Source organism: Cetorhinus maximus, chromosome 12 (assembly GCF_964194155.1).
Source record: "Cetorhinus maximus chromosome 12, sCetMax3.hap1.1, whole genome shotgun sequence".
Taxonomy (NCBI): Eukaryota; Metazoa; Chordata; class Chondrichthyes; order Lamniformes; family Cetorhinidae; genus Cetorhinus; species Cetorhinus maximus.
This window is the reverse complement of record NC_135890.1, coordinates 38,079,009-38,101,620: the sequence shown is the minus strand read 5'-3', so window position 1 is coordinate 38,101,620 and position 22,612 is coordinate 38,079,009. Positions and strand designations below refer to the sequence as shown.

Sequence of the window (22,612 nt, the reverse complement as noted above, 5' to 3'; positions counted from 1 at the left end):
TGTAATGAAGCCCTAATACTTCCCCGTTGGGGACAGCTGCTTTTGATTACCAACTTAAAGCATGTACTGTATTACAGCACAATTCCAACATGAACACTACGTTCAGCTCCACCCTCTGCTCGAGCGCTCTGCTCGGCAGGCCCGCAGTTTGGAACTTCTGGACTACAGAGAGGGGGCGGCGAAAGACAGAACAAAATCCTCATCCTTAAAAATATTAAAACAAAACCTGCCATTAAAAAAATTTCTCTGAAGTATCTACTTGAGACATCCAGCTCTGGGAATTACTGGCATGATTCATATATTTATGCGGGTTCAGGGAATAAAAATGCTTGTTCGGTTACCTTTCTGCTTTTCCATGATCTTCTGGAGATAATTATTTGGAAATAAAGAAAGTCAAATGAAATCACATCCAGAGTACCTTGAGCATTGACTTAGGCCAAGATATTTTTGTGGTACTATTTTACATCCAAGGCCAAAGGCATAAGACAGTATTACAGTTTTAGGTCATTATAATGCTGTTCAGCAGTTGCATATGAGGTCAGCATGATAATTTTTGTAATTATATAGGCTTTACTGATGAGATATGATGGGTAATTAGTGGCAGCACTTGTCATTAAATAGCAAGCACCCCAGGGAGATAATTTCTTCCAAGTACAGAGAGGCAACATAGAAACTAATCTAACAGTCAGACTTTATAACAAAGTAAATAAATCATAACATAGATCAGATTGTATCACTTTGCATTTGAATACTTGAATATTTTTAAGCCAAAACAAAAGATCTGAGGGGAAAAATATTTTTGCAATCCTTGATGTGAGAATTGGGCATTTAATCTGTAGATACTATTTTGGCTGGAGTATGTCTTTTTGTTTTTTTAAGCAAGTTGTTTAAAATATGCATTTATTATAAAACATTGCAAAATACATTAGAATAATTGTTCTGCTTCCAGGGTTTTATATTACAGTAGAACGCTTTTGTTTCAGTAAGGAGCTGCCAGCTTGAAAATGTTGTATACTAAGAAGATTGAAATTTTAGGTCACTGTTGTTGAGAAGTGTCAAGACCGTAGGCAACTTTGTGTGTATGTTTTGAAACTATTTGAACATAGAATAGGAATTTCATCAAGTTGTACTTAATAAAAAGCAAATTCAGTGTTGGAAAAATTTTAATCCCAAGGTATTTTACCAATTTTGTATTTGTGCCATAATGTAACACTAATCAGCCAAATTAAATTTCAGACCAAAAACTACATTACTATTGTTTCCTTCAAGAAAAACAGTGAAATTGGAGAAGTAAACTTTCATAATTGGAGTGATTAATAAATATTATGTACATTGGTAAATGGTATGGAGATTAATTGTGAGGTTTTTCATTTTTCATTTGTGGTTTGGCATATTGTTTTCCTCCTGTATCAGTTTTTGATGGAGGAGGAAAATCTTATTCCATATGTACAGAGTAGTATTCCTGCTGTTTTTTTTTCATGCATACCCATGGGGAAAAAGAGGGGATTGATCTACAGTTTTGAGGATAAGCCAATAATGTGGATGAGACCTGGTGAGAAAAGGAAAATCAAGTTTTACAGAGAAAAAATCTAATTTGCAGAATATTCTTACTTGAGTTTAATGCTGTTATGTAAATACACAAGCTGCAAAAGTGAAGACTAAATTCGACTCATGTGTACTTTCATTTCTGCTGATAGTTATTTTTTTACAATTCTTGTAATGTTACTGGATAAGCCAGTGTTTGCTGGCGGCACAGCTTTTGCCAAATAACTAGAATAATCACTGATGTGAAGCAGGATGGTATGGAATAATTTCCTGTACACCTTTATCACCTTGGGATGTAAACACTACTGACCCGTGAGCTAAAGTTATGCCATTATATCTCCACAAAGCATTAGCAGCTGATACCTGTCGAGGGTGTAGAGATGAGACAAGAACAAAGGGGAGAGCTGCGAGTGAATGAACTGGACTCACTTGGAACAGGATGGAAAGAAAATTGGGTATTGGGAGACTGGGACTCGGTGGGGGAAGAGAGGGAGGGGCAACAGAATGGTGCTCAGGAAATTGGGGCTTGGGCATGGGACAAAGAGAAGACTTGGGGATTGGATAATGTATGGGCCTGAGGCACAGCATTTCTTTGAGCTGGGAGCAGCAACAGCAAGTGGTGAGTGGGAGCAGTGCCAAAGGGAAGACCAGCCAGTGAAAGAGTGAGCAAAATCTATGTTACCATATTTAGAATGGACTTTATGCTGTTCATCTTTTTGTAACAAGGTGTAACTATATATTGGGTGTGCTTTACAGTATTGAATGTAATCATTGCAAATACTGAAAGCATTTCTCATTTGAAATGAGATGGAATATCTGACATGTAGCGTCTTATGCAGGACAAGTAACAGTTGACAGAACTGTGATCATTAAGTAATTTTCAGTACGTAATTCAATGCCATAGGTAGAAGCTGTGTATCCACTTGTAGAATTTTATTCGGTGAGAGTGTTGTCACTGACACAGTGACCCTTCCATTAGGGGCACAGTACAAATCAAGGCAGGGAACAACAGCCTTTAACAGCAGCAGCCTAACTGTTAAATGGAGTGGAGAAAGTAAAATCAACATTTCAAAAAGATCATTTGGACTGGTGGTGGATCATGTAGTGAAACCTTTCTGCTCTTGCTGTGATTTTTCTTGCTGTCAGAGATCCTTAATCACTCATTGCACTTACACTGTGCTTAGTAATTAGGTCCATTTACTTAATGTTTGAAGTTTTCTAATGATACATGGTCCGCACAGGATGTGAGTTTGTTTTTATCATTTTAAATATTAGTTTAAAAAATGATTTTGAAATATTTGTTCAAATTTCTTAGTTTCTAAGCTTTCTCCATATCTTGAAGGAAATGCATAAGAATTGATTGAGCATGAATGAAACACTTAAATTATTAGAAAAAGTTCTTAAAGGCAGTAGTTTGTTTGCCGCACTAATATTTTGTTATAGTTCATCAATGGGTTATTTCAACACTTTGCTTTATAGGTGCAGAGGGACAAAACCATTTAGCAGCCTAATGGGAGAGTTGATGTCAGCTTGGATAAAATATTGGCTTAAGCGCAGAAAACAGCAAGTCATGGTAAATGGGTCTTTTTTCAGGCTGCATAATGACAGACCGTGGTGTTCCCCAAGGTTCAGTGCCAAGGAGGGAGGAATAGGCAGTCTTAGTGATGGCATGAATATGAGATCAGAAGCTCATTTAGGGATCAAATGTGATGCGAAAATTGCGAACTGACTGGTTTAAACTTAGACTGTTGCTGGGGAGAGGGATGAAGTCGGTAGCTAGGGAACCGAGTTTGGAATGGGGATTGGAAATAATGGCTTCAGCCTTCCCAATATTTAATTGGGAGAAATTTCTGCTCATCCTGTACAGAATGTTGGATAAGCAGTCGAATAATATAATAACAGTGAAGGAGTTGAGAAAGATGATGGTGAGGTGGAGCTGGGTGTCATCAGTGTGCATGCGAAAATTAATGCTGTGCTTTCATATGATGTCGCCAAGGGCAGCATGTAGAAGAAAAATAGGAGGGAGCCAAGGATTGATCCTTGGGGGACATCAGAGGTAACAGTGTGGAAGCAGAAAAAGAAGCTGTTGCAAAGAATGGACATACATAGGTTAGCAGAATGGCAAGACAAGTGGCAGAAGCAATTTAATGCAGAGAAGTGTGAGGTAATGCATTTTGACAGAAGGGATAGGGTGAAGAAATATAGGCCCGTAACTTATGCGCTCCCCTGCGTCAGATTTGGGGATATCCCAAAGATGCGCTTGGGAATCCCCCTGGCAAGTTCCCAGATAATGGTTTGCAGGGCAATTGCCCAGAAGTGAACATTTCCTCTGGACAATTGCGGTGCGCTGAGAACCATCCGAAAATGCGATTTAAATCACAAACTTAAGGATGATTCCGCCAGGGTTATACCAATAGTTACCCAGAAAAAGTTAGAAGAATTAAAACCTCTTCTAATTTCTGAATAACTATTGTGAAGACCCAAACTGACCCCACAGGACCCCTGCCCCCACCCTGACCTTGGACCTCCCCAACCTCAGCCCACCCCACCTCGGACACACCCTTTGATCCCCGACATCCTCCCTCTCCGCCAACCAGACCTCTGACCGAGGCCCCACCCCGGACCACCCATCCCACCTCATCCCCCGGATCAACTCCCGGATCGGCCCCCCCTTCCAAAGAAAACCCCCGGACCCCTCCCCTCCCCAAATCCTAAAATCTTCCTACTTAACTTTGACACTTACCTTCCCCTGGCCTGTCAATTTCCCTGGCCCTTTAAACTTATCTGTTTAACGGCAGCTAATGCCGTGAAAAGGGTGCATGGCCTCCTTGAATACATTGCACCTCGACTTCACTGGGGCCTGTGAGAAGTCTTTCGATGCAGGCCCCAAGCAACTGCAGCGAATGGAAGCGTCAACGTAATTTTCAAGGCCAGGTAAGTAGGTATTCTTTCTAATTTCTGCAGGCCAGCACTTTCCAATGCTAGTTGGAGGTTACAGCCCATAGACTTAATGATAGAGCTTTAAAGAATCTGCAGGACAGAGGGACCAGGGAGTTCATGCGCATCAATCTTTGAAGGTGGCAGGACTCTCAGAGCCTAATTAGAAAAGCATGTGGGATCTTGGGCTTCAGAAGTAGAGGGCTTGAGCACAAAAGCAGGGCAGTTATGCTGAATCTTCATAAAGCTCTGGTTAGACCACAACTAGATTAAATCCAGTGCTTTACAACAGACGTGAGGGTCCTTGAGAAGGTGTAGAGGAGATTTACCAGAATGGTTCAAGGATGGGGAACTTAGCTACAGGGTTAGGTTGGATAAACTATGGTTTTCCTCCTTGGAGCAAAGGAGATTGAGCGGAGATTTGACAGAGGTGTGCAAGATTATAATAGATTTAGATAAGACAGATAAAACAAAGCTCTTCCTACTAGCTGATGATACAGGGACTAGGGGACGTAGATTTAATGTTTAGGGCAAGAGAAGCATGGGGAATATAAGGAAGAACTTGTTTACACAGCAAGTGATAATGACCTGGAACTTGCTGCCTACGAGGGTGGTGGAAGCAGAGATAATGAATAATCTCAAAAGGAAATTGGATGGGCACTTGAGGGAAATAAACTTGCAGAGGTACAGGGATAGAGTAGAGAATGGGACTAACTGGATTCCTCCAAAGAGACCTGGCAGTGAATTTCTCACCCTAACCACTTGTTGCATAACTATGTTTTTCCTCATGCCGCCTCTTTGTTTTGCCAGACACCTTAAATCTGTGCTCTCTGGTTATTGACCCTTCAAGTATTAAAAAAAATTATTGTGAATTCACCCTGTGTAAATCCTTCACAATTTAAAAAATCTTGATCAAATCTCTTCAGCCTTCTCTGCTTCAAGGAGAACAACCCCAGGTTGTTTTTTTGTATTTTATGCCTCTGTTTATAAAACCCAGGTTTTCATTTATGCTTTATTAACTGCTTTGTGTTAACCCATCTGCCACCTTCAAAGACTCATGTAAGCACAGTCCCCAGGTTGATCCATTTCTGCATCCTTTTTACAATTCTATCGTTTGGTTTATGTTGTCTCTTATTCTTGCTACAAAAATGTATCACCTCGTACTTTGCTGCATCGAACTTCATTTGCCATGTGTCCACCAATATCACCAGCAAATCTATGTCCTCTTGAAGTCTATTACTGTCTTCACCCTAAGTTTTATGCCGTCTGTAAAGTTCAAAATTGTGCCCTTTGACCAAAGTCTAATGTATATCAAAAACAGCAGTGGTCCTCATACTGAACCACACGAACCTCCACTGTATACCCCTCTCCAATCTGAAAAATAGCCATACATCTTAACACTCTGTTATGTATCCTGTCATCAATTTCCATGCTACTACTGCCCCTTTTACCCCATGAGGTTCAATTTTGCAGTATAGTTTAATATGTGTACCTTATCAAGTGCCTTTTGAAAGTCTGTACACCATCTATTGCCCTCAAGAAACAAACTAAACTAAGTTAATTAAACATGATTTGGCCTTAAATCCATTCTGGCTGTCCTTCACTTGTCTCTGTTTGTCCAATGGCTTTAATTTTCTCCTGTATTCTTTTCAAAAGCTTTCCTGCCACTGACATTAAACTGTCTAGCCTTTAATTGCCATATTTATCTTCCCTTTTTTATACGGTGTAATATTTGTGAATGTCAGTGTAATATTTGCAACCATTCAGTCCTTTGGCACCACTTCTGTATCTAGGAGGACTGGAAGATTATGTCCAGCACCTTCACAGTTTCTAGCCTAAACAACCTAGGCTGCATCCCATCCTGGCCAACTTGCACTTTCTCTGAACTGCCTCTAAATTGTCAAACTGCTTGTCCAACATCCAGCACTAGATGAGCAGAAATTTTCCTCAATTAAATATTGGGAAGCCAGAAACCATTGTCTTTGGTCCCCGCCGCAAACTCTGTCCTCGAACTACTGACTCTATCCGTCTCCCTGTAAATGGTCTAAGGTGAATGAGGAACTCGTATCTTTGGTATCCTATTTGACTCTGACATTCCTGCGATCACTAAAAGCTCCTAATTTGAGCTCTGGAACATCGCCTGACACTGCTCATTTGCTGCTGAAACCCTTGTGCTTGCCTTTATTACTGCCAGTTTTATCTATTCCAGCTCTGGCCAGCCTCCTCTCTTCTGTATGAACTTAAGCTCATACAGAATGTTTCTGCCTGTATCTTAACTCACACCAAGCCTCATTCACCCATCATCACTGTGTTTGCTGACCTGCATTGGCTCCAGGTTGAGCAATGCCTCAATTTTAAAATTTTTCATCCTTGTTTTCAAAACTCTTCATAGCCTTATCCCCTTAATTTGTGGTCCCAAAATCCGTCTGCCTCTCTACATCTCTTTGTGAATCCTTGATCCAGATACTCCTTAAAACCTATCTCTTTGTCCAAACCCTGATGCTTCCTTGTGTGGCTCGGTAACAAATTTTGTTTTTGCTCCTGTGGAACAGCTTGGGATGTTATACTTGCAAAATATGTAGGCTGATAATTTGAGGAAACCTACAGTACATTACCAATATAAATGCTGTCATAAGATTGATAGTAGATACCTAAAATAGTGTGATCCAGATGGTGGGTACTTCAATAAGTTTAAAAATACTTCACTTTTACATATTAATATATTGTTCAATTTAGAGTGCTGTTTACATACCCGCATACTTTAGGGAAATGCCTGTTTCATGATGAGGTTTACTGTGGGATTCTGAAGCAGGCTTGGGTCTGTATGTTTGTTTGTGTGTGTGTGCGTGTGACTAATTTAATTAAACTAAAGATGGTCAGACTGCAAGGTTTGAATCATCAAAGGGTTTAAGTGTAATACAGGCATTTTGGAATGGAAATGGGTAAGCTAAGATGAGGTCTTAGCAGATATAGTGTGAATGGAATTTGCATTATGAGAGGTTGTTTGATTTCAAAGGGACATGATGAGATGTTTTTCAACTGGCAAGATAAATAAGGCAAAGTTACTAAGTTTATTTTTCCTGGAAGTGCTACCATAAGGACAAAATAAAAAGTTTGTATATTCTGGGATAAGTAACTTCTAAAGCATGGGTGAAACAATGGAATTTACAGATCAAAAGGGAGAAAATATATCTATGGAAAGCTGCATGGTGGTGTGACCTTGTGAGATCTTGAGAGGTGGACTGTGTGAAATAGACCTGTGAAAAAGCAGCCTCTAGCCACCACGGAGAAGTGCTGGTTTGATCCAGAGTGCAAGTTAAAAGCCTTGGAGTTCCATTGTCAAGCGAGAAGCTGAGAGAAGCTGTGCAATACCTCCCTTATAGTAACAGTGGATGCTTGTGGAAATATTGCTGGATGTTTTATAGATTAAGAAACTATTCGGACTGCTGCCTGAAAAAGGGTGTATAGTTGGGAGTCTAGTTAAGTAGAAATCCTTTGGGAACTGTAATAAGACTTAAGTTTAACTATGTAACTAATTTTTCTGTGATTTTTTTCTTTTCTTCTGTTAATAAATGTTTTAATTTAACTTTTAAAATCTCAAAAGGTGGTAGTGGATTCTTTACTTCTGACTTCAGTGTACAAACCTTCTCATAATAAACAGAAATTGCAAAATCATTGTGAAAGCTTGACCTTTGGAATTTCATCAGCCTGGCAATTGCCACCTGACATATAACAGTTAAGTCATATCTGGAAAATGTAGTTGAATTTTTTGAGGAGGTCATTAAGATGATGGTGTGGGAGGTGCCCACTTGTTTGTTGGGACTTCAAAACGTGCTGGAGATTAGCAAAAATGAAAGAGCATTGATTTGGGCATGACCTTGTGACATGGATTGCAAGTGGCGGGTAATGTAGGAGACAGAGTAAGAATAAGGAAAATATTGGCAGGAAAGTGACTGGTGTTCTCCAGAACTGTACTAGCGCGTAAGCTGATTTTCATTATCTGCATGTGGAATGGTGTAAACGGGCAACATAAGGAGGCATGTTCAGTTGTGTAGATGGAAACAGGGTGTTAAAAAGGGCATAGACAAACAGAGTGTATAAAACCATGGCAGATGGTGTTAAATGTGGGAATGTGTGAGGTCATCAACATCAGATCTGAGAAAGGCAAATCCAAACTTTTTTTAATACTGAGTGACAAGTAATTGTGGTGGAGCAAAGGTACATGGTGTAATCACTCAGTAAAAACTAATGTACAGGTACAAAAAATAATCAAAAAGGCTTATGGAATGTTGGCCTTCATTCTGAGGAGGTTATAATACAGAGAAGGGGAAGTGATGATGCTTTTGTTGAACAAAAACTTGCTGAGACCCCATCTGGAATACTGGGTTCAATTTTGGGCATGAAACCTCAGGAACGATATATTGACCTTGGAGCGGCGAGGGTAGAGTATGGATTCAGCAGTATGATTACAAGGAGATAGAGGGTTAAATTATGATCACATGTTATGAAAGACAGATAGATTCCTGCATTTATATCATACCTTTCACAACCTCATGGTGTTCCAAAGCGCTTTGCATCCAATGAAGCACCATACAGTAGGCATTGGCAAACTTAATTGATTGAGTCTTGTGAAATATGGCAATGTTTTGATCTTCAGCCTTGTCCAAGTGAATTTATGCTTTGAATTCATTTAGATGCATTTAGATGATTTATAGGAAGAACATAGGAGCAGGAATACACCATTTAACCCATTTGTTTGTTTTTTCCCCCACATTCCAAGTTTCTATGCCTGCCAAAGTAGCTCAATTTATTTTAGGAAAAGTTGTTAGTTCATTATATAGTGTTCCCCATAGGAATGGGAAAGCTTAATTTTGTCACTGTTGCAGGAAACGTGGCTTATATTGTCCTGAGGTTTAGAAGGTTGAGGGGTGATCTAATTGAGGTGTAGAAAATTATGAAGAAACTTGAGAGGATAGATGTAGAGGAACTATTTTCTCTGGGGGAATCCAGTGCAAGAGGGCATACATATTCTTCAAATTTATATTAAAATAAAATACACATAAATGAGTAGCTAATTACTGAAAGAAAAGTAAAAGTCATGAGCAGCAAACAAAGTTGTATTTTACATGCTGGTCATGCAACATGTTCTCAATCAGCTTGTCTTCAGGTAATCAGAGTTAGCACACATGCAAATACAGTGGGTCAGCAGTATGGGGTTGGGAGAGAGTTAAGAGATACTTCAAAGTGATATTTTGATAATTAATGTTCAAGTATTTCTGTGTGCAGGTGAGGAATTGAATTTTACAACTTTTCTTGGGGGGTTACTCTAAAGACTTAAGTGATCCTTTCTCTTGATTAAGAAGCCATTGGATTGTTGAAGCCATCTGCATCTAAACTCCAAAGCATATCGCAGTTTTTTTCTGTCTTTTCACCACGTAAACAATATCATTTAAATTAAGTAATTTTAAACTACTGTATTTGATTGTAGAATAATTTTATATGGGCTGTACCTTGAAGTGTATGCTTTATTTTCAAGTGCAAATGGTACAGTATTTCTCCCTATAATTTGGGTTATTTTCTTTTTTTCACCCACTTGCAGAAGAAGAGGTGGAAAATTTTGATGTTTCCAGTCTGCCTGAAGAAGTGCTGCAAAACATTGAAGCTGATAGTTTCTGGTGCATGAGCAAATTACTTGATGGTATTCAGGTAAATTGATTTCTCCTTCCTGTACTGGTGAAAGTAGTTGATGAATTAATTGTTGAAAATGGCTTGGAGATGGCAGGAAATTAACCTGTGTGCAGAAATTGGGAAGTCCTAGCTCCTTAAAACCCAGTGATGTTTATGGGACCTTGGTATGCAAAAATAGGCTGCTTTGTTTCATGCATTGCAACAGTGACCAGAATTTAAAAGCACTTGATTGACTGTCAAATGCTTTGGAATATCTGAAGATCGTGAAAGGCATGATATAAATGCAAGTTCTTGCTTTATTTCGCTGACCTTTTCTCAATCCTATCCATATTCTTATAACATTCACCTTCCCCTTTCTCGAAAGGTTTTAAATGATGCAACAAAAATTACTTTTGCAATTTTGCTTAACATCATCATAAACCTGTATGTTGGTGAGGGGCTTGTATTCTCAATTCTTACCTCAGGCTCATTAATTTTGCACAAACATCTCCTAATATGGTGCTCTCGCTCTAAATTAAGCAAGTTTTTGGAATCTATATTATCTGTCCCTCTCAGTATGTTAATTCTGGATCATGCCTTATCTGATTCTTTTCTTTAGTGAAAACAAGTTTAATGTTGTGAGACTCTCTTTGTAACTTGGGAATCATCCAGGGCTCTATGCTCTGAGCTCTCAGCAATGCATCTTTGAAAGGCATAGTAAACAAAATGAAGCAGCTCCAAGGTGGTTAGAGTAACATGTTTTTATTTGTAGTTGAACACCTTAGAACACCATCCTAGTACATATCAGCCTTCTTGCTAATTTTCTTTCAGATCTTTTCCTTTTTTGCACACAGGCTAATGGACATCCCTTCATTGTTACAGCTTAGAGAGATTGAAACTCTTTCGAGTTATCAACAGTCACAGATTGCAACTCTTTCGAGTACAATCACAGTTCTTGGTTTCCGGGAGTGGGACATGAACCCACAACCCTCTGATTCAAAGGCGAGGGTGCTATGAACTGAGCCACAAATACATGTCTGACTTAAGTCTGAGGCTCTAATTGGCAGTAAGCCTAATTACATTCAGTGATGATGCCAATGAATACATGAAGTGTCCATGCAACTCGCTTCTACATTTTGCTGCCAATGTGTTGGACAAGTGATCTGTTTTCTTGCTGCTGGTTGCTTCCCAAAGCTTTGCACAATGCTGGTCAATCTTGCTAATGAGTTACTTTCTGGAGTAAAAATGTTACTTCTGACATATTGCTTTGTTCTATTTCCTTAGCTGTGCAGCAGTATTTTCTTAAGGCAGAATTCAAACCCAGATATGGTGAAAGTACTGTATGTCATTAATATGAGAAATAATCAGAACAATTATTTTGCTTGATGCTCATTATTTTTGAATCCCATAAAACATGATTTTACATTTTGAAAATTGTGTTCATATTGCATGAATTAACTATTGGGAAGATCAAAGTCATTGGGTGGAGTTATCCTCACCCACCTGGGATTTTATGGCGGACAGGAGTGGAAAATTTGGAGAGGGGCCAAAAATCGGGTTCCTGCCGACGGGAAAACAGTTTGGAAATTTCCACCCACCCCTTTCATGCGGGTTGATGGCAGGTTGGGTATCCCGCTGATCAGTGTTGGGAACGCTACTTATGTGCATTACCATGTCATGAATGCTCAATAAATATGTGACTCACCGGATCACGTTCCGTCTTCCAATCTTACGTCATTCCAGCGGGATTTCAGACTGGTCTGAAACACGTTTGAAAATGAGTGACTTGCATTGGTCAGCCCTTACTCCTCTCGTGACTTCGAGGTGAGTGCAACATTCAAAGCCTACCTGCACACTGCTGCTCTGGTCTCTTCGTGATGGCAGCAGAGCGCCACACTAGTGGGGGTGTAGGGTTGCTCTGCCTATGGTGGGTGCCTCTGTACTCTGGGAAGTCGCCACTGTGCAGTTGTCCTTGGGCAGAGCTGTACCCACAAATGGAAATCAGCATTGCGACAAGGCGGCTGGGAGAGGGTGATGGACACGTGGGAGAACAATGGGGTATGGGGGGATTGGAAGGGGGTGTGGGAGGAATGATGGCAGGCAGAGGGGTTACAGAGGGTGGGGAAGCTGGAGCCTGACATGGAAGGCTAGAACGCAGACACACAAGGGGGTGGATAGGAATCGAACCATATCATTGGGAGTGGATGTATGCAGACTTTGGAACAGGAAGTTAGGGTGTGTGTTAGTGTGGCACAAGGGATAGGTTGCACAGAGACTCGAGGAGAGGTTGGGGTGGGGGGGGGGAGCGAAGGAGATTTACTTATGATCTGTCATGAGGGAATAGGGGAGCTCATTGAAAGACAGTCTTAGTCCCTGCTCTGGGGCCAACAGGTTGGAGTGAGATATTAAAGGCTGTCTTGGGGCTTTGTGGACCTCACAGTCAGTGTGAGAGATTAATGGCAGTTCTGGGGCTTTGCGAGCCTTGCTACAGGGCTATGCATGGCACGCCTGTTATAGTCCCGCTCCGTGGAGGGGCAAGGCCTCAGTTGGGATAAGGCACAGCTTGGTGTGCAGGGCATGTTCACAGTCGGTGGCAATGGACTTGTCTGGCTCGGTCCTGGGCTGCAGATGGAACAGTCATGGTTAGGGGTCCCCGAACCATGACCATCCCATCTGCAGCCTGTAAATGTTGAAAACGTAATTGTGGGGGGAGGTACTCAAAGCTCTCTTGGGTGGGCTCTCCTCTGTGGTGACCGTGTCCACAGCCTCAAGACGGGGAGGGCCAAGGTCCACATGGGGCATGGGGATGTCAACAGTGATTGGCTCAGCGTGGAGGGCTGGAATGGTCCACCACAATGACAGTCAGACCCAGGGTTACTGGGAGGCTGGAGAATAACCAGAGGGAAATTACCTACACATCGTGAGGCTCCAGGACATTTAGAGGGACCTGAACACTGATAGGGAGGGTCGAAGGTGGTCTCAAAATAAAAATGGAGCACCACCATCTTGAATCCACAAAGTAATGGCGCAGTTTGAAAGCAAAACTGGAAAAGAGTCTGCTCGAGAGGGAGGGGTCTGAGGCAGTGTAAGAGGAGTGCATGGCTGGACTAAGGGGCCCTTTCAGGGGTCACCCTGAAACTTCTTAGAGCTACAGCATTGAAATAAAGGCAGAGCTGAGAGAAAAGAAGCACTTCCTTGAGAAGGTGCCTTCGGAGCCAATGCCTTTTGCTGCGTATTAACGAGAGACTGCAGGAGACATTGGCTTCACAATACAGTTGCTCCATTTGAGCATTAACAGAGAGGAATGTGATAATGGAGAATGCCGGCATTCATTAAGGAGACACAGCTGTTGCATATTTGCCAGATCATCAATGAAAGCCTCTAACGTGCTTTCTCCAATTGGCATGGATAACGGGCCAAAGGGCATCCAGTCATTGCTCATGTGCAAGATAACCTTAATCAGTATGCCAGATCAGAGATTGCAAGAGTGAGTTTGGTAATGTGGCGCATTTCATGAATGTCTCCAAACCTCTTCGAACCTCTGTGGGATTGACATATCAGGGATCAGGGTTGACATCTTGGTCACTGAGATCTGAGAGTTTGTGCCTCAGCTATAAGGCTGTATCACGACAAGCTAGCAGTGCAGACGCAGCTCTAGGGCACAATTAGTGACTTTCTGTTAATGAGTGGGAGCTTTACTATATTTTCCCAGCATTCATTAATCTGTTGCATCTATCAGTCCACAAGGAGGAGGAGGATTAAATAATGGGTCCTGGGCTCAATGCTGCCTTCTTGATGGGTACTGATCCAATGGAGGAGGAGAAGAAGGGGTCGGCACTGCCTAGCACAGCTTCCAGAGGCGGCGTTGCCAGAGATCTATGGTCCAAGGGAGCCCCAGCAGGAACCAGAGATGAGGAGGTTAGACCCATCCCACAGAAGGCAACTCGTGCAAAAAAGGGTATCCGAAGAAGACTTTCCTGTCTGGAGATGAGCAAAAGACAGTGCCGTGCATACCTGCGCTTGTCCAGAGATGTGTGGATCATATCTGCCACATTCTGCAGTAGGATCTAATACCCCGTGGACTGGGAGGACATGGCCTGCCAATGGCCCTGTAGGTCGCCACTGCGCTCAATTGTTTTGCCTGTGGTTCATTCCAGGGATCCACAAGGGTCCTATGCGGCATCTCTCAGTCCTCCACAAATAACTGTATCCAGGAGGTGACAGATGCCCTCTACAGTAAGGCTCATCATTATGTTAAGTTCACACTTGAAATCTGGCAACTTGGCTAGCTTAATCATGGGTTTGCAGCTATCTCAGACTTCCCAAGAGTACAGGGTGCAATAGATTGCACACATGTGGCTTTGAGGGCTCCATGGCAGCAGCTCCTGATGTTAATTAACAGGAAAGGGTTCCAATCCCTGAACATTCAACTAGTATTCAATGATCAGAAGCGCATCATGCACATTTGTGCCAGGCACCCTCGGAGTTCCCATGGCTCATGGAGTTCCTGAGTCACCCCCAGGTGCGTCACATATTCAAAGGGCTTCAGCGATTACAGAGCTGGCTGCTTGGGGATATGGGGCACCTGCTCAAACAATGGCTCACGGCACCCGTGTGTTGCCCACAGAGTGCATCAGAGGAGAGATACAATGTGGCGCATAGCTCCACATGATCCATCATCAAGCAGACCATTTGGCATCCCGAAGATGTGCTTCCGATGTTTGGACCGCCCACTTGGGGCTCTGCAGTATTTTCCACAGATGGAGTCCCACATAGTCATGGTCTGTTGCACCCTTCACAACCTGGTGCTTCTAAGCAGGGGGATCCCTTGCCAGAGGGAGACATGAGGGAGGCTGAGAGCTCCTCGGACAATGAAGAGCAGGAAGGGCATGAAACTGAAGAGAGAGATGAGGGTCAGCTTCCACTTGAGGATGCTATCGAAGAAGCATAATGTGGAAGACATGCCCATGCCACATTTTTGGCCATCCAACAGAGGGCGCTGGTGAGAAGTGAATGAAGCATTCTAGGAGAAGTCACCGCAACTCAGGAGGGAATCGAGGAGAAGGAGTCTTGCACTCTACAGGAGGAAGAGCATCCAACAGAGGGAGCTGGTGAGAAGTGACTGAAGCATTCTGGGAGAAGTCACCGCAGACACTGTGACTCAGGAGGGAATCGAGGAGGACCCACTGTCAAAGAACGGAATAGCCCCAAATATTAAGATAAAAGCAAAAAACTGTGGATGCTAGAAATCCAAAACACAAATAAAAATACCTGGAAAAACTCAGCAGGTCTGGCAGCATCTGCGGAGAGGAACACAGTTAACATTTTGAGTCCGTATGACTCTTCAACAGAACTAAGTAAAAATAGAAGAGAGGTGAAATATAAGCTGGTTTAAGGTGGTTGGGACAGGTAGAGCTGGATAGAGGGCCAGTGATAGGTGGAGATAGCCAAAAGATGTCATAGACAAAAGGACAAAGAGGTGTTGAAGATGGTGATATTATCTAAGGAATATGCTAATTAAGGGTAGAAAGCAGGACAAGCAAGGTACAGATAACCCAATGGGGGTGGGGTGAAGGAATCGAAAAAGGCTAAAAGGTAGAGATAAAACAATGGATGGAAATACATTTAAAAATAATGGAAATAGGTGGGAAAAGAAAAATCTGTATAAATTATTGGAAAAAAAACATTACATTGCTGTAGTGTTTCCATCCTTCCCTCCTCCTCAAACCTAAAAAAAAGAGGGAGGAAGAGGCAGTGCTTTCAGGAGTGCACCAGACCTGCGAGGGACACACTTCTGAAAGTGGATTTTAAAGAAAACGCAGCTGATTGGTGAGTAAATCCTGGGAGCAGACTCGGAGGGAGGAGCACCGGAGCAGTGACCTCGGGGCACAGAGTAACTGAAGCCAAAACTGAAAAAGTGACTAAACAGGAAAGCTGTGACCTGATTGGTTGATAGGAAATCTGCACCAAATTTGAAAAAAAAACACTGCTAAGCTAATTAATAAATTAATTATCTAAGTTGAGATGGCTGGGCAGGTGATGTGTTGTAGCTGTATGATGTGGGAGCTGGCAGATCCCATTGCGAGCCGCAGTGACCACATCTGCAGCAAGTGTTGGTTGCTGGAGGAACTCCGGTTCAGAATTGATGAGCTGGAGTCCGAGCTCCGGACGCTGCGGCACATCCGGGAGGGGGAGAGTTACCTGGACGCTTTGTTTCAGGAGGCGGTCACACCCGATAGATTAAGTACCTCAAGTCCGGTCAGTGGTCAGGGTCAGCAGGGTGTGACTGCAAGTGAGGCAGGTAGAGGGATCCTGTGTTCAGGAACAGAGGAGCCTCAGCTTTTGACCTTGTTCAACAGGTACGAGGTACTTGCTCCCTGTGTTGATGAGGAAGAGGGCTGTAGGGAGGATGAGCCAGTTGACCACGGCACTGTGGCACAGGAGGCCATTCAAGAGGGGGGGAGCAAAAAGACAAGTGGTAGTTGTAGGGGATTCTATAATTAGGGGAATTGATAGTATCCTTTGTAAGCAAGATCGAGAGTCCCGCATGGTATGTTGCCTGCCCGGTGCCAGGGTGAGGGACATCTTTGACTAGCTTGAAAGGATATTGGAGAGGGAGGGGGAGGATCCAGTTGTTGTGGTCCACGTCGGGACAAATAACATAGGTAAGACTAGGAAGGAGGACTTGTTTGGGGATTATCAGGAACTAGGAACTAAATTAAAGAACAGGTCCTCAAGGATTATAATCTCCGGATTACTATCCGAGCCACGTGCAAATTGGCATAGGGACGCGAGAATAAGGGAAGTAAACACGTGGCTAAAGGAGTGGTGCGGGAAAGAGGGGTTCCATTTCGTGGGGCACTGGCATCAGTATTGGAACAGGAGGGATCTGTACCGTTGGGACGGTCTCTACCTGAACTGACCTGGGACCAATGTTCTAGCAAAAAGGGTGGTCAACAGGACTTTAAACTAGAAAATGGGGGGGGGGGAAGGGAAGGGTAAAACTCCAAGAAGCAGGTTAGCGTGCAGGGGGGCGAGGGGGGTGGATTCAACTTCATTGTAAATTATGGAAAAACTGAAAAGAAAGGAGAGCCCAGGAGAGGCTATTAATATCTCCAGAACACAAGATAGGACAGAGTGGAAAGGGCTAGGAATCTAACTTCAAGCACATCAGATAAAGGGACAACAATGAGAAAGGGGACGGGAATTACAGGACTGAAGGTGTTGTGTCTGAACGCACGCAGTATACAAAATAAGGTAAATGAGCTTGTGGCGCAGATTGAAATTGGCAGGTATGATGTTGTGGGAACCATGGTGACATGGCTGCAAGGGGATCGGGACTGGGAGCTAAATACCAAGGATATACATCCTGTCGTAAAGATAGGCAGGTTAGCAGAGGGGGTGGGGTTGCTTTGTTAATAAGAAATGAAATTAAATTGAAAGCAAGAAACGACGTAGGGTCAGATGATGTAGAATCTGTGTAGGTAGAGTTGAGGAACCGCAAAGTTAAAAAAACCATAATGGGAGTTATGTACAGGCCTCTGAACACTAGTCAGGATGTGGGGCACAAGATACACCAGGAGATAGAAAAGGTGTGTAAGAAAGGCAAGATTACAGTGATCGTGGGGGATTTCAATATGCAGGTAGACTGGGAAAATCAGGTTGGTAGTGGATCCCAAGAAAAGGAATTTGTGGAATGTCTACGAGATGGCTTTTTGGAGCAGCTTGTGGTGGAGCCCACTAGGGAACAGGCAATTCTAGATTTAGTGATGTGTAATGAGGCAGATTTGATAAGGGAGCTTAAGGTGAAGGAACCCTTAGGAGGAAGTGACCATAACATGATAGAATTTACCTGGCAATTTGAGAGGAAAAAGCTGGAATCAGATGCAACAGTGTTACAGTTGAATAAAGGCAACTACAGAGGCACGAGGGAGGAGCTGGCCAGAATTGACTGGGAGATGAGCCTAGCAGGAAAGACAGTGGAACAATAATGGCAGGAGTTACTGGGAGTAATTTGGGAGACACAGCAAAAATTCATCCCTAGGAAGAAGAAGCATACTAAAGGGAGGACGAGGCAACCATGGCTGACAAGGGATATCAGAGACAGCATAAAAGCTAAAGAGAAAGCATACAATGTGGCGAAGAGCAGTGGGAATCCCGGGGATTGGGAAGCCTACAAAGACCAACAGAGGACAACTAAAAAAGAAATAAGGAGGGAGAAGATTAAATATGAGGGTAAACTGGCCAGTAATATAAAAGAAGATTGCAAGAGTTTTTTTAGATATATAAAGGGTAAGAGAGAGGCAAAAGTGGACATTGGGCCGCTGGAAAATGACGCTGGAGAAGTAGTAGTGGGGAACAAAGAAATGGCGGAGGAACTGAATAGGTACTTTGCGTCAGTCTTCACGGTGGAAGATACGAGTAACATCCCTAAAGTTCGAGGGGCAGAGGTGAGTATGGTGGCCATTACCAAGGAGAAGGTGCTAGGAAAACTGAAAGGTCTGAAGGTGGATAAATCACCTGGACCAGATGGATTACAGCCCAGAGTTCTGATGGAGATAGCTGAAGAGATAGTGGAGGCGTTAGTGGTGATCTTTCAGGAATCACTGGAGTCAGGGAGGGTCCCAGAGGACTGGAAAATTGCTAATGTAACCCCCCTGTTTAAGAAGGGAGTGAGGCAAAAGATGGGAAATTACAGGCCGATTAGCCTGACCTCGGTCGTTGGTAAGATTTTAGAGTCCATTATTAAGAATGAGATTTCAGAATACTTGGAAGTGCATGGTAAAATAGGGCAAAGTCAGCATGGTTTCATCAAGGGGAGGTCATGCCTGACAAATCTGTTAGAATTCTTTGAGGAGGTAACGAGTAGGTTGGACAAAGGAGAGCCAATGGATGTTATCTACTTGGACTTCCAGAAGGCCTTTGACAAGGTGCCGCACAGGAGGCTGCTCAGTAAGATAAGAGCCCATGGTGTTAGGGGCAAGTTATTAGCATGGATAGAAGATTGGCTGTCTGGCAGGAGGCAGAAAGTAGGGATAAGGGGGTCCTTCTCAGGATGGCGGCCGGTGACTAGTGGAGTTCTGCAGAGGTCAGTGTTGGGACCACTACTTTTCACTTTATACATTATTGATCTAGATGAAGCATCCTGGCTGTTTGCAGATGATACAAAGATAGGTGGAGGGATAGGTAGTATTGAGGAGGCGGTGAGGCTGCAGAAGGATTTGGACAGGTTAGGAGAATGGGCAAAGAAGTGGCAGATGGAATACAATGTGGGGAAGTGTGAGGTCATGCATTTTGGTAGGAAGAATAGAGGCGTAGACTATTTTCTAAATGGGGAGAGAATTCAGAAATCTGGAGTGCAAAGGGACTTGGGAGTCCTAGTCCTTAGGAAGGCAAATGCAATGTTGGCATTTATTTTGAGAGGACTAGAAGATAAAAGCAGGGATGTGCTGCTGAGGCTTTATAAGGCTCTGGTCAGACCACATTTAGAATATTGTGAGCGCCCGTATCTCAGGAAGGATGTTAGGGTTAGGGAGGTTCACGAGAACGATCCCAGGAATGAAAGGCTTAACATATGAGGAATGTTTAAGCACTCTGGGTCTATACTCGATGACGTTTAGAAGGATGAGGGGGGTTCTGATTGAAACTTAGAGAATACTGAAAGGCCTGAATAGAGTGGACATGGGGAAGATATTTCCGTTAGTAGGAGAGACTAGGACCTGAGGGCACAGCCTCAGAATAAAGGGAAGACGTTTTAGAACAGAGATGAAGAGAAACTTCTTTAGCCAGAGAGTGGTGAATCTATGGAATTCATTACCACAGAAGGCTGTGGAGGCCAGGTCATTGAGCGTATTTAAGACTTAGATAGATTGGTTCTTGATTGGTAAGGGGATCAAAGGTTACGGGGAGAAGGCGAGAGAATGGGGTTGAGAAACTTATGAGCCATGATTGAATGGCGGAGCAGACTCGATGGGCCGAATGGCCTAATTTCTGCTCCTATGTCTTATGGTCTAATATTCCAAGAGGAGTATAGTGCAAGCAATGGGACATGGTCACATTCCTCCTGCCCCTTAATGGCATGCCAGTGTACTGAATGGCCTTTACAAGCAGTAACATTGAGAACAAGTTAAGCATTTGGACTTGCACCTTCAGCCTTCATGATTCAACATGTCCTAACCTTTGGACGAGTCGGCAGCAAACCCTGTACCCTTGCGCTCAGGGAAAAGAAAGTTGGCACAACAGCACAAACACAGCCCTAAGGGACTTGATGCTGTTGTTGCCACCTTAATGAGCAGCGAGCAATGAGATGTGTGCATGTTTGGAGAGACCATCACGGCTGCAGGTCTTGTGCTTTGGCGCCACCATGAAGAGATAGAATTGCAGATAACTTTCCAAGCTTATTGAGCAGTCTTGTAAGGAGCAAAGGCCACGAGCGCATTCTGCACATGCTTCCAATAAAGAGTTTGAGACATCTCCCTGAGACAACCCGAGGGTAGAATGACTAGGGAAACATATGAATGTGAGGCTCACAAAGGGAGGTGATCACTCAGTCGGAGCATGGCTCATCCTCGCAAAAAGAGAGCACGTAGATGCATATGGATGGTGCTTTTGAATGACAGGACCATTCTCATGAAAAGCAAATGTATTTGCAAATGTGCAAGTGATTGAACACCCGTGACCCAGAAGTGATGTCAAAATGTCATAGTTTTTCTAACTCTTGGTACACTTGGGTACAGCCCTACACCCGCAGCAGAGGTGAAGGTAGCTTGCTCACTGCTATACCTGACTGTCTGAGATGATATGGCAAACATGGCCTGATAAGGGTCTCCTGCTCAGGGGCAGGCGCACCCTTCTCGGCCTGAACAGGCAGAGGGGATTCGGAGCACCTGTACATGCTTGGGGTGTGTGGAGGCTCCCAGGTTGTCTGGCTGATGCTCATCCTCCCTGTGGGTTCCCGAGAGCCCCTTCCTGACTCCTTGTGGAGAAGGGGCAACAGGAGTGAGGTCGAGGTGCGAAGCCCCCTTCTTGCCTAGCCACTGATGAACTCGACCAATGCCGATAGCAATGGAACGTGGGTCCAAACGCATCTTAGGCAGAACCTGCTGGATCAAGGTCTCCAAGGTGGCCGCCACCCTTCCCATGGTGACCTTGAGGTGCTCGCATGTCAGAAACCATAACTTTAGGCAGAGCGTGGATGGACTTCTCCATCCTTCATTCTAGCCTGTTGACTGTCTCTTGCAACTCCGCCTGATGTTCCGCCGCCTGTCGTTGCATCTCCAGCGTTTTTTCGGCAGCCACTTGCAGAGGCTCATCATCTGCCTGTTCTTCAGTAGTCCTATGAGTGCCAGAGACCTGGACTGTCACTGCCTCCGACTGCTGCGGAGACATGTCAGTGAGGTGTTCTCCGAAAGTGACCCCAAGCCTAATCTAGAACTATGAGTCACTGAGGTGTGTGTCCCTGTGCTGGTGGAGGGTGCAGGTGAACGCAGAGATGGATTTTCTTCTGATGGCTGCTCAGCACCCTCCTCTGAGGTGGGCTGGGGCTTTTGTTGGCCCTGCTGGTGTACCTGGACCTGCTGGGGCCTGTAAGAAAGCGAAGATAGATTTAGTTGATCAACAGGCTGAATACACGATTGCAAGTGACTCACTGTGAATGTCAGGATGTGATCAACTAATGGAGGACTCATCAGTACTGGTTGGTGGGAGAGGCCGATCTTGTCTTACCCAAACAACGATCCCTGTCCTCCTCTGCCAAGTTGGTGGCATCCTCAAAGGGCGTGAGCTCCTGCATATTGGTCGTACTTCCTCTGGTCTGGGATCTCTCCTTTTTGTTGTCAGCAAGCTTGGCCTGCATGAAGACAAATTGATGGACTGTGATGAGAAGGGATGGAGCAGAAGTTGGGAAGCGTGCATGCCTCCTGTGTGCTGAGCCCTGCCCAGTAAGGGCTGAGGATGGAGTTAGTGCTGCATGATAGATGAGATGCTGGTGTTGTATAAGTGACTGTGAGGCAGTCAGCACTGATGTGTCCTCTGCTAACAGTGAGAAATCCCTGTGCAGTGTAACCTTTTGAGTGCATGATGCTATGATGAGAGTGAGAGATTGGAGTGAGCTAAAGGTTGACTTAACCTGGTAGAGTGGATGAGATTATTCATCCTCTTTTTGCACTGGATGGCATTTCTTGGGCAGGTGCCTGACAAGCTGAACAAGCTGATTTCTCTTGCAACCGCCTCCCAGGCTGGCGAGATGAAGTCAGTGGGCTTCCTGTCGCCATCCTGGGGTAGAGAATATGCCAGTGTTGGCGCAGTCCTCTTATCAAAACTTCCAGAGAGTCATAGCTAAACCTTGGGGCAGCTGCTTTCCTGTGTTCAGCCATCTTGCGATGCCTCCTGAAGACAGCTGGGCTGGAGAGAGTGAATGTGTGTGTTCGGGTGGCATTTAAATACAGTGCCTGGACCTACAACC

General features: G+C 43.8%; 1 protein-coding gene across 10 annotated transcripts in view; it reads left to right on the top strand.

Annotated features, from left to right (window-relative positions):
• tbc1d22a (TBC1 domain family, member 22a) overlaps window positions 1-22,612 on the top strand; it is a 462,670-nt gene that overhangs the window by 178,390 nt on the left and 261,668 nt on the right. For all 10 annotated transcript variants that reach the window (XM_078553360.1, XM_078553362.1, XM_078553359.1 and 7 more), the window contains one exon: window positions 10,082-10,188. In XM_078553360.1, the coding sequence (XP_078409486.1) occupies window positions 10,082-10,188 (107 nt within the window). The remainder of the gene's footprint in view (window positions 1-10,081; window positions 10,189-22,612) is intronic.